The 12,436-nt window shown below is 37.4% G+C and overlaps 1 protein-coding gene and 1 long non-coding RNA gene across 2 annotated transcripts in view; both read left to right on the top strand.

Annotated features, from left to right (window-relative positions):
• The first annotated feature begins 344 nt into the window (after positions 1–344).
• LOC140578476 (uncharacterized) lies at positions 345–9,959 on the top strand. The gene is made up of 3 exons (XR_011982658.1): positions 345–558; positions 9,552–9,572; positions 9,859–9,959. It is a non-coding gene; the product is annotated as an uncharacterized lncRNA (long non-coding RNA).
• A 1,347-nt stretch (positions 9,960–11,306) lies between these two features.
• Positions 11,307–12,436, top strand: part of LOC111840398 (receptor-type tyrosine-protein phosphatase C-like) — a 30,965-nt gene continuing 29,835 nt past the window's right edge. The window contains 2 exon segments of the mRNA XM_072699426.1: positions 11,307–11,416; positions 11,736–11,861. Coding sequence (XP_072555527.1) covers positions 11,326–11,416; positions 11,736–11,861 — 217 coding nt within the window. The 5' untranslated portion in view covers positions 11,307–11,325.

Raw genomic sequence — 12,436 nt, 5'->3', positions numbered from 1 at the left:
TCAGGTTAAAGTTCTGCGGTTCTGGTGATATTTTTTTTGTGTGCGTAGTTTAATTTCTCTCCTTTTCTTCTCATGTGTTTATTTATAAACAGGTGTGGTGCTGTAGCTCCAGCCAGATGAAGTGCATGCAATCCCAAAGTGTCATAGTGTGACCCTCACAGTTTGCAGTGAGTCCTGAGAGTGAACCTTTGATTTTTTGCTATTTTTAGGCATATTATTAATGCTAGTAAACCAGTCTGAAAAGTGTGTGGTGTACAGTATAGCATGTGTAGCAGACTTTGTGTGTCTACAATTTACTTGTACTTTGCTTAGGGTTGCCCTTGATTATGATGTACATACTGGGTTCCTTCTGATGAGTACATGGAGTAGTCATCCTATTATTTCGGTAGGTGGCGCTATGCCCACCAAAGGAAACCTATATACATAACTACGTAAGTCCAAAAATGTATACTGTAATTTCGTCTTCAAAAGGACACTGGGTGTGATATCTGCTTCTCTTGGTCATGGCTAGTTTTCCTGGATTTGTACTTGTGTTGGCTTTTGTCCTCTTTGGAAAATGTAAGTCATTTTAAGTATATTGTCAAGGTGTAATGTTGACCTGTAATGTAACATAGAACTGTGTGTGAAATTCAAGGAATCCTAGTAATTATGGTTTTTGTCGCAGTGTTAATACAACTACTTTAAATATTGATATATATTTTAAAGATATATAAACAATAAAAGTAACAGAATAATTATTGCATTCTCAAATGCTATGTCTTCATTTTAATAACTAAGAATTATGATTTTACATGGTAATAAAGCCTTTATTATTATGTATTAGCTACTTTTTATTTAACCAGTAGTGCCCGGTTAAGCTTTGCTGATGTCTTTTGGTAAAGTGCACAGTCTTTGTAAAAGGTATTTGTAAAGCTAAATACATAGATACAGTTTTAACAAAGTAAATTTTTTCTACACATTAGTGTTTTTGTCAAACAGCGATTCTTATACAGAAATATGCAGCCATTCTTCTAGAAGTGAGAATTATGTGTATCTGCTACAGATTGCATTTATGGGGCATTTATGGAGTACAACTGTCAGAAACTGTCATTCCATTGCGATTTTAATCACTATTATAGACTGACATGCCAATCGTTGGTATGTAACTAATATTTCATGTTACATTTTTTTATTGTCTGAGATAGGTCTATATTTTTGTTTTCTGCAAAACCTTCAGTGTTCATTGTAATCTGTAAGGTGAATTAACAGTGTAGTGTTCAGTTTTTATGTTAACTGGAATTACAGGCCATTTATTCAATTGACAGATTCAAATGAACACTGAAATTTCAATGAAAACAAAAATATAGACCTATCTGTATTTTATATTTTATTATATCCAGTCATCTTTGAAGAAAAATTAGTGACTGCCTTTGTAAACATTTTTATCGTAACAACTTTTAAGGAGACAGAAAATTGTTAATGTCACGTTGCGGGAAGGACGGAAGCGATGGCAGGCGTAGGGAAAATCAAAACAACAGGCAAGACAAAAGAAAAGGGACCACAGGGGTCAAAACAGAGTATGAAGGATCAGAGCAGAACACAGGGCAAACTGAGGAGCACACGCAGGCGGCAATACCAATAACTGGACTGGGGAGCTCAAGACAGGGAGGCACTCTATACACCACTGATGAGGGAGCAGACGAGAGGCACCTGGAGTGATCCACACAAGGGCTGTAACGAGAGGAGAGATTAAACAAGTAATAGGTATGGCCAGAACAAGGGGAAAGGAATGCAGGGCTTGACAGTTAAACACTACATTGATCATTTTTCACTTTCTCTGTTATTCTCTTCTGGCCAATCAGCATAAAGAATGACTACTGCAGCATCTCAAAATAATAAACTATGATAGTTCATTATAATACCTCCTGCTGTCTGTTAGAAGGTACTATCATGTGCAAGTAGGAATTGTCAGGCTGCTCATTATAATTTGGAGGCAGATTTGCATTGCTTCATATATAATAGGCAGGTATATTTAATAATTAAAATAAATGAGCCTAACTGCTGACGTCTGGCTCCTAAGAACGTTGCTAAAGTACCAGGCCGTACCAAACTGAAAGTAAACATACTGCTAGCGTGCATAAGTACATGTGGTTAAAGTGATAGTTTAGCACTTGCAGCCCTCATGCTGTGCTAATGATTTTGAAATAATGAAATAATGGTTCCTTATTACAGAAGAACATTTAGTTATAGACTGTGACCTATATCTATTGCCTTATTAGTTCAGCTGATACCTGAGATATCTTGTTAGTATATTTGGTTACAGTTTATCTAGCCATATTCATGAGTAATTAATCACGGTTAACTAACATAAGTTTCATGAAATAGCATGTAAACTTTATTTAAGATCATAAATGTACTAAATGGATAATGACATTCAGTCAAATTTGCGCACAGGCAATATTACATTCCATCCATCCATTTTCTGCACCTGCTTGTCCTCTGTAGGGTCACTGGGCTTCAGAGCCTATGAAGGAGGCTATAGTGCAGGGAATCACCCAGAATAGGGGGCTAACCCATCACAGGGCACATATCCCATTCACATACATACAAGTTAGCAACTCCAGTTCACCTTTTTGAACTATGGGGGGGAAACTGGGGTACCTGGCAGAAATCCCACAATGACACGGGGAGAACATCACACCCACGGAGCAGAGACAGGGACTCAAACGCTGCTCTGGAGAGGTAGGAGGTGACTGTGCTGACCACTGTGCCCCCCCGATCATTCGTACTTCATTATACTTATATATTACAATATTTATATATTACATTAAAATGTATATATTACATTAAAAATCAAATCCAGGTATTTAATATCTAAACCATATAAGTCTTTTATTCTTTGTTCATTATTTTATTAACTGAATTATGTATGTGTAGTGATACTGTCTTTTCAGACTTTTACACTCGAGTACTGATCTTCTCAGTAGCAGCAACCATGAAGTCGGCCCACTTCCTGATTCCATTGTAAGACAAATTTCTTCCTTTTCTCTCATCAGCAATATCTTACTAAAATGGTAAATGAAAAAAGAGGAAGCTTTACAGTTAAAAAAAGTGTGAAAGGGTGTTGAAAGTAAATGTGTAGAAAATGAATGTTCATGATTAGTAAAAACTTAAAAAAGAAAAACACCTTAACAGAAACATGTCTTAATATATTTCTTATAAAACATAAATAGGACTTTAGTTTATGCAAACAACTAGTGAAAAAAAAGAAAAGAGAGGGAGAAAAGTCTGTAAATAAGGAGCAGCATGTAGATATAACAAAACCATGAGTGAAGAAAGCAGATCATCTGACAGTAAAAGTCACAGAAGCAGATTGGTAATGGATGAGCTATTTTTTATCAGTTGATCCATTTTCCACGATTGCTTGACTTTTGGAGGAACGCAGGGGTCTGGAGCCTGTTACAGATGCCTGGCAGGGAATAACATAGGATGGGCCTCAACCCATAGGCTCCAGACCTTCACAGCCCTGCATAGGACAATGACTATGGAAAATGGATGGATGGATTTTATTAGCTGTATGAATATCAGTGTGACAATCCCAGGACACCATGAGTTCTCTGTACTGTATAACCGCTTTGAAGCTGAAGTTTGGTCCCAGGGACATCAAGGTGTGTGTTACAGGTAGCTAAAGCATGACTAGAGAATACTACAACTTGACTGAAATAGTTTGGTTGTGCTTCATTCATAGTATAGATGGTATTAGTTGTTACAACACAGATGGAAATGCTAATTTCTTTCACAACCCACTGGGATCCAAGCGATATTGAAGACCTTTTTACTCCAATACATTTAACAAATCCATAAATATTAATTACCAAGCTAACTGGACTTTTGGCAATAGTTTGAATCATTCCTGTTGTTGTAGCTTGAGCTCTCACGATGTTAAATGACATCATGCATTTTTCACCACATATCACACTTTAGTTGTCAAGCTTTACACCGTTTCACTTTACGTATGAGGCAAAGGCTGGTGCTGATTCCTCGCAGAGGAAATTCCCTCTGATTGCTTTTCAAATGGCTGCATTATTAGCAGCTCATCTACATGTGGTCACTGAACTGATAAGGGTAGCGGCCAAAGATATTCTTACCGTCTCCTTCTCACTAGCAATGACAGGCAAATTTTCAGTCTAACTTTTAGTTAATGAGGTTTGATTGGGTTGTTACAAAAACAGTTTAGATCAAGAAACTGCAGATCTTACAGCAATGTATTATATGCATGATTGGATGAAAATGTATAAAATGCATTGTCTTGATTTGTGCTTGTAAACTAACATTGTAAGTAATATCAGTAGATCAGTGAATAACAAAAATTTGTGCAAGATTATGATTGTCAGTTTGCCATAAAAAACTCAGAAATGGTACATACTGAACATACTAAATGGTACATACTAAACTCTTAAGCATGTAACATATAACGCGTGTTAGTGGTAACGTCATTCTTTACAACCCCAAATACATTTCCTCATTCCCTCCCCCGTGTGGCCTGCCACTGCGGCCTTCTTCAGCTATGCAGCTGAGCCTCGCCTTGCAGAAAGTGTGCAGCTTCCCATTGAGAACAGTGCAAAACCACATCCTGGTACCATTTTTTTGTTTTTCAGAAACACATAGACTGTCGTCCATTTGCTAATTTGCTTAGCAATAGCAATGTGCTTGCATAGGGGGCGCTGTCTCCTCTTTTTAAACAAATGATCCAAAAATCCAGTAGTTTATTATTATTATTATTTGGGGACCTACTAATGAGAATCTTGCTGAAAATATTGCATTCAGAACCTGATAATCATTTTCATTTTGATATTTTGCTCAAAATTTTGAAAATTTCCTATTTTACTGTTTTTTATTTGGTCAATGCCTTGTCCTCAGCTGTTCCCTGCCTTGCACCTGTAGCATCCGGGATAGGCTCTGGATCCCCCACGAGCCTGAATAGGACAAATGGATGGATGGATAATACAGAGCACTAGCTTATAATGGCAGTAATTACAACAGGGGTTTACTCTGTATAAATGTAACTTTGTAGGGATTATATGTAGCAAACCTGCCTTCTAGATTTAATACTCAGCAAAGTATGTGGTTATATCATTTTAAGCATGAATTCTAGGTGTTGTTTAAAATAAGAAGAAAACTATATACTTTATCATAAATAAGCCATTAATTATTTTATCCATGTATATATTTTTCCTTCATAATTCAAGTTCATTATTCATTATCTACAACTGTAGATAATTTACTTTTAAATTATGGTTGAAAGACATAAATTTGTATGTTGAACAGCATTAAGGCACCTGTTACATCTGAGCACAGGGAACGACAATCCATATGGAACCTTTAAGAACCTGAAGGGGGAACTTTATTACAGTACAAAACACACACTTAATCAGGAACAAAGGGAAGGAGTGACAATCCATATGCAACCTTTAAGAACCTGAAGGGGGAACTTTATTACAGTACAAAACACACACTTAATCAGAAACAAAGGGAAGGAGTGACAATCCATACGCAACCTTTAAGAACCTGAAGGGGGGACTTTATTACAGTACAAAACATACACTTAATCAGAAACAAAGGGAAGGAGTGACAATCCATACGCAACCTTTAAGAACCTGAAGGGGGGACTTTATTACAGTACAAAACACACACTTAATCAGGAACAAAGGGAAGGAGTGACAATCCATACGCAACCTTTAAGAACCTGAAGGGGGGACTTTATTACAGTACAAAACACACACTTAATCAGGAACAAAGGGAAGGAGTGACAATCCATATGCAACCTTTAAGAACCTGAAGGGGGGACTTTATTACAGTACAAAACACACACTTAATCAGAAACAAAGGGAAGGAGTGATAATCCATACGCAACCTTTAAGAACCTGAAGGGGGGACTTTATTACAGTACAAAACACACACTTAATCAGAAACAAAGGGAAGGAGTGACAATCCATACGCAACCTTTAAGAACCTGAAGGGGGGACTTTATTACAGTACAAAACACACACTTAATCAGAAACAAAGGGAAGGAGTGATAATCCATATGCAACCTTTAAGAACCTGAAGGGGGAACTTTATTACAGTACAAAACACACACTTAATCAGGAACAAAGGGAAGGAGTGACAATCCATATGCAACCTTTAAGAACCTGAAGGGGGGACTTTATTACAGTACAAAACACACACTTAATCAGAAACAAAGGAAAGGAGTGATAATCCATATGCAACCTTTAAGAACCTGAAGGGGGAACTTTATTACAGTACAAAACACACACTTAATCAGGAACAAAGGGAAGGAGTGACAATCCATATGCAACCTTTAAGAACCTGAAGGGGGGACTTTATTACAGTACAAAACACACACTTAATCAGAAACAAAGGGAAGGAGTGACAATCCATATGCAACCTTTAAGAACCTGAAGGGGGGACTTTATTATAGTACAAAACACACACTTAATCAGAAACAAAGGGAAGGAGTGACAATCCATATGCAACCTTTAAGAACCTGAAGGGGGGACTTTATTACAGTACAAAACACACACTTAATCAGAAACAAAGGGAAGGAGTGACAATCCATATGCAACCTTTAAGAACCTGAAGGGGGGACTTTATTACAGTACAAAACACACACTTAATCAGAAACAAAGGAAAGGAGTGATAATCCATATGCAACCTTTAAGAACCTGAAGGGGGAACTTTATTACAGTACAAAACACACACTTAATCAGGAACAAAGGGAAGGAGTGACAATCCATATGCAACCTTTAAGAACCTGAAGGGGGGACTTTATTACAGTACAAAACACACACTTAATCAGAAACAAAGGGAAGGAGTGATAATCCATACGCAACCTTTAAGAACCTGAAGGGGGAACTTTATTACAGTACAAAACACACACTTAATCAGGAACAAAGGGAAGGAGTGACAATCCATATGCAACCTTTAAGAACCTGAAGGGGGGACTTTATTACAGTACAAAACACACACTTAATCAGGAACAAAGGGAAGGAGTGATAATCCATATGCAACCTTTAAGAACCTGAAGGGGGGACTTTATTACAGTACAAAACATACACTTAATCAGAAACAAAGAGAAGGAGTGACAATCCATATGCAACCTTTAAGAACCTGAAGGGGGGACTTTATTACAGTACAAAACACACACTTAATCAGAAACAAAGGGAAGGAGTGACAATCCATACGCAACCTTTAAGAACCTGAAGGGGGGACTTTATTACAGTACAAAACACACACTTAATCAGAAACAAAGGGAAGGAGTGACAATACATACGCAACGTTTAAGAACCTGAAGGGGGGACTTTATTACAGTACGAAACACACACTTAATCAGAAACAAAGGGAAGGAGTGACAATCCATATGCAACCTTTAAGAACCTGAAGGGGGGACTTTATTACAGTACAAAACACACACTTAATCAGGAACAAAGTGAAGGAGTGACAATCCATATGCAACCTTTAAGAACCTGAAGGGGGGACTTTATTACAGTACAAAACACACACTTAATCAGAAACAAAGGGAAGGAGTGACAATCCATACGCAACCTTTAAGAACCTGAAGGGGGGACTTTATTACAGTACAAAACATACACTTAATCAGGAACAAAGGGAAGGAACGACAATCCATATGGAACTTTTAAGAACCTGAAGGGGGGACTTTATTACAGTACAAAACACACACTTAATCAGAAACAAAAGGGTAAAAACAAGAGGGAGGGAGGAACAACCAGGAGTGACAAAGGCCTAAACACAGGGAGAAGGTCAGGGAAAACAGGAGCAAAGAACATTATCACCAGTAAACCGTCTCCTGGGAACAAACATGCAGCACTAACATTGACCGTCGGGGTAACAGGGGACAGTAATGAACCATAAATGGGAGAAAGTGTCAGTAACCGAAACACAAGTTTGGGAATGATTAGGAACATATGGGATGGCCAGCGACATCTGCTGGACAAATGGAAACATTACAGGACTGGCAGAGATAGATCCTGACACCACTTAAAAGGAAATTGATTGATACTTTATTGATCCCTGTGGGGAAATTGTCTTTATGCCTCCCCCAACTTGCTCTCTCCGAAGGGCAGCCACCTGTTGGGACGCCCAGGGAGCTGGGGGTTAAGGGCCTTGCTAAAGATTAAAAAAATTCAAAAAAGATTGCTCAACAAAATTCAAGAAACATTTTGAGATTTTCTCCAAAAGTTTTGAGATTAAAGTCAAAATAAACTTTCAAGAAAAAACTTTTCACTGGAATATCATACATACATTTGGGTGATCATGAATTCTAGATTATCATGAATCCTTAGTTACATCTTTAAAAAGCTCTTTTGCTAGAATATTTATTCCCGGCCGTTATAACCTCTGCAACCATCAAAACCATAACAGGAAGTCTGTAGTTTATATTTCCCCGCTCCTCTTCAATGCTCCACTGCTCTTTCATTGAATCACTTTGATTAGTGAATAACTGCACAACAGCATCCTCATCTGCACCAGTTTGATCTAATGGAAATCATGACAGACTCTGACAGATTATCAGAATACAGGTTGAGATTAAATGATTATGCAGCTGAAAGTCATCCTTTACATCAGATTGCAAGAAATGAATCCATTAATATTACTGTCACTGTTAGACACAGATCAGACATCCTCACTTCCACACACCTCTCCCTCTCCAGCCTCCAGTACCTTTCTCACTGCAGGTAAGTGATACCTGTTAAAACAACATACTTGTTTAGCATATACTGTACTATAGGACTTAACGTAAAAACCTTGCATCAGATTTGATGTATCTTCTTAATTTCCAGGAGGGAAAACCTCTGTCAAACCTTCAAGCCCCTCAAGCATAGGCACCTCTGACTTTGCACACTGCACTTCCACACCTGCACTCACTGCAGAAAGCAGCACCCTTGTGGTCACTTCTCAGACTATAGGTTGGGGTTCTCTCTGCAGAGGATGCCTCTCTCTCTAAGGGGATCCTATAGGTTGGGGTTCTCTCTGTAGAGGATGCCTCTCTCTCTAAGGGAGTCCTATAGGTTGGGGTTCTCTCTGCAGAGGATGCCTCTCTCTCTAAGGGGGTCCTATAGGTTGGGGTTCTCTCTGTAGAGGATGCCTCTCTCTCTAAGGGGGTCCTATAGGTTGGGGTTATCTCTGCAGAGGATGCCTCTCTCTCTAAGGGGGTCCTATAGGTTGGGGTTCTCTCTGCAGAGGATGCCTCTCTCTCTAAGGGGGTCCTATAGGTTGGGGTTCTCTTTGCAGAGGATGCCTCTCTCTCTAAGGGGGTCCTATAGGTTGGGCTTCTCTCTGTAGAGGATGCCTCTCTCTCTAAGGGGGTCCTATAGGTTGGGGTTCTCTCTGCAGAGGATGCCTCTCTCTCTAAGGGGGTCCTATAGGTTGGGGTTCTCTCTGCAGAGGATGCCTCTCTCTCTAAGGGGGTCCTTCTGCATTTCTGTGTAAATTTATTATTCTTCATTTTTTTGTTCCCAAATGACTTCTGATTGTGCTCTTTTCTCCACCAGGCTCTACACAGGAATCCTGTGGTGAGTTTCAGATGATATGTGACCAATTCAACGTGGTTTCTGAATGATAAATATGTTGCTCCTATTAAATTTCAAAAGATCTTTTCAAATAAAAGGAGGAAAATATCTTTCAAAAAGTTTGGTATTCACCAACATTTATCCTGTTTCTACATGCTTGCTGCTTCATATATTAGATTTTAGATTGTTATACATCATTATTGCTTGCTTTGATTTCTTTTATGACCAGGTTTGTATTTCCATTTGACATGAGTCTCTCAAACTTTTGAATTTTATTTCTGTAATACAGGAAACTTCTCAGTTAGTGAGACCCAATATGGCATCTCAGTTAAGGTAGACAATGGTCAGTCAAGTAATGTAACATTTGAAGATGAGGATGGTGAAAAGTACAGACTGGAATTCCAAAACGAATTGAAGATTTCACTGAAGCCCTGTACAACCTACAGTAACATAAATGTAACTCAAGGATCCTGCATCTCAAAATCAAATTCATCAAGATCCATCAAAACCAAAGATATTGGTAAGCCCAAGATTCAGTTCTGTATGCTATAAACATGTTCAAAGTTTAAAAGAACTTCTATAATTAAAACTGCCCTTTTCTGTTCCAGTATTCATCAGATTCTATTTGTTTCTTATAGCTCTAATCATGGTTATGATATTAATGTAATTTGAGGTAATTTAGGCTATTTTTCCAGCTAAGGATGACATAGTAATTTGCACTATACCCTCACAGCTCTAGTGATATGCATGTTGTTTGCATGCTTTCCTGGGTTTGCTTGGGTCTGACTGGTTTCCAGGCTGGTTATAATGGGTGAGATATATGGAAGATGAATGTTTGACATTGTTTTGTGTTCTAATTCTCTTAGCCGCAGGTGACATCAGCTTCAATTTGACAAATGATTTGCTGTGTTACTCAATGAAATGGAAAATGAGTAATGTGACTCTTAGAATTACCCAATTTAAAGATACTTGTCTTAAAATGAAGAAGGAAGATTCTTGCCAAAATTATAACTTCAGTGTCACAGCAAAACGATGTAACATCAAAAAAGAATATCATGTAGGACCAGGTACATTTATTTTAATTCTGTTGGTTTGTTATTTGAAATATTTTTTGTAATGCAAACAAATCTGTGAAGGCTACAGCATGGCAATGATAATCATAATTGTTATGTAAGACATTTCTTTTCAATTTATAACATAACAGTATTTCATCATAAACCGACTGCTATGATTAAAATTTCATTTAGTATTAGTCAGATTCCCTCTTAAAATGACCTTCGTTCTCAGAAACAGTGGAGACTGTCTACTTGTGATTCACTGATGTTATGAATGAAAGCTGAAGTAATCCATCTAGTTTCTGACATACAGTATTTAACTTTTTACATCTTTGTTTCTAGTTATAGAAACCAACTCACTGAAGTATAATGGAATCTGGCCACCAAAAATAGAATGGGCAAATCAACCAGGGAGTTGCAGTAACGTCACGCTTCATTACAGCTGCAGCAATAAAAACCAAGGTAAATAAATACTGCAAGTGGTTTCAAATTAGAATAAAAAATTAAAATCAACCGCAAATATTTACAAACTCTATCAAACATTTACATTTAAAGCGAATATAATTTAAATTTCTAAAATTATCTGAAATTCCAACCTAATATGAAAAGTAAATAATGTTGTTTGATAAGACACTATATAGATGACACCAGAATTGTTTTTTTATTATTATTTATTAGAGAGTTTCAACCTTGGTCAACTGATGCCACAGCACAATTACACCTGCACTGCGAATGTAAATTACAGACATGACACCTTCATTGTTAAGGATATAGCAGTTAACATCAACTGTGGTAAGTACAAACGGAACATGTTTAATTCTTTTTTAAATTTAACATACTTTTATATTGCTTTTGTATTGTTCCTAAGGGAAATACGTAAACATATTGTCTGATTTTCTTCCATAAAGAACATATCTTTTACTTATTTCTTTTACTTAAATGTTTTGAATGCTTTGTATCAGACTTTCTCAGCACACGGAATTATTAAAAGAGCTTTTAATATAAATTATGTAAAATATTTAAAGTTTTAAAATTGAAAATTACAAAATATGCTGAACTGCAAAAAGCACAATAAAATGACAATGATGACTGTCTCATATTTTCTTCCTAGATATAAACATAGACCTGTACAATAAGACAGGAAATACTTCTGTCCAGCTCATGTTGAACAGTACAAGCACACAGTGTCCTCAGCTCGTGCATAATCTTACTTTTAAAAGTTGTGAAAAAGGAAAAGGTAAGTTATAGTACTGTAGTACTGTGATAACAAACTGAGTACCTCCTCTTAATCACAATTTAATTTGGTTAAGTGTAATTAATTTAATGAGATGAATTACCAATACCATTCCTATTTAGTAAAACAGAGCTGAGGTTGAGTGATAAGCAGCGTTCCCTTAATGGCCATTTATTCACCCTCTGATTTAGACAATATAACATTATGATGAATAATGAAATAATACATAAGCTGCTTTAATGGGCTGCCTAGTGGTTAATTAAGGATACCACTGTGGCTTCATACCTCCAGGGCTGTGGGCTCTATTCCTCCCAGCTCTCTTGTGCAGTTAGGATGTTCTTCCCATGTCTGTGCTGATTTCCTTCTTGAAATGCAGTACCTTCATGTCGTTAGGCAAACTGGTGTCTCTAAATTGCCCATAGATGTGTGTGCCCTGCAATGGACTGGCATCCCATCCAGGGTGACCTCTGCTTTGTACTCTGGGCACCCTGGGATATGTTCAGGCTTACTGTGAGCCTGTACTAGACTTTATAGAGAATAGATACTGAATAGAGATTAGATACTGAATAGAGAATAGA

This window comes from Paramormyrops kingsleyae, chromosome 15, assembly GCF_048594095.1.
Source record: "Paramormyrops kingsleyae isolate MSU_618 chromosome 15, PKINGS_0.4, whole genome shotgun sequence".
In the NCBI taxonomy this organism is placed as follows: domain Eukaryota; kingdom Metazoa; phylum Chordata; class Actinopteri; order Osteoglossiformes; family Mormyridae; genus Paramormyrops; species Paramormyrops kingsleyae.
The sequence above is the reverse complement of the archived record's forward strand: the minus strand, read 5'-3'. Positions and strand labels throughout refer to the sequence as shown.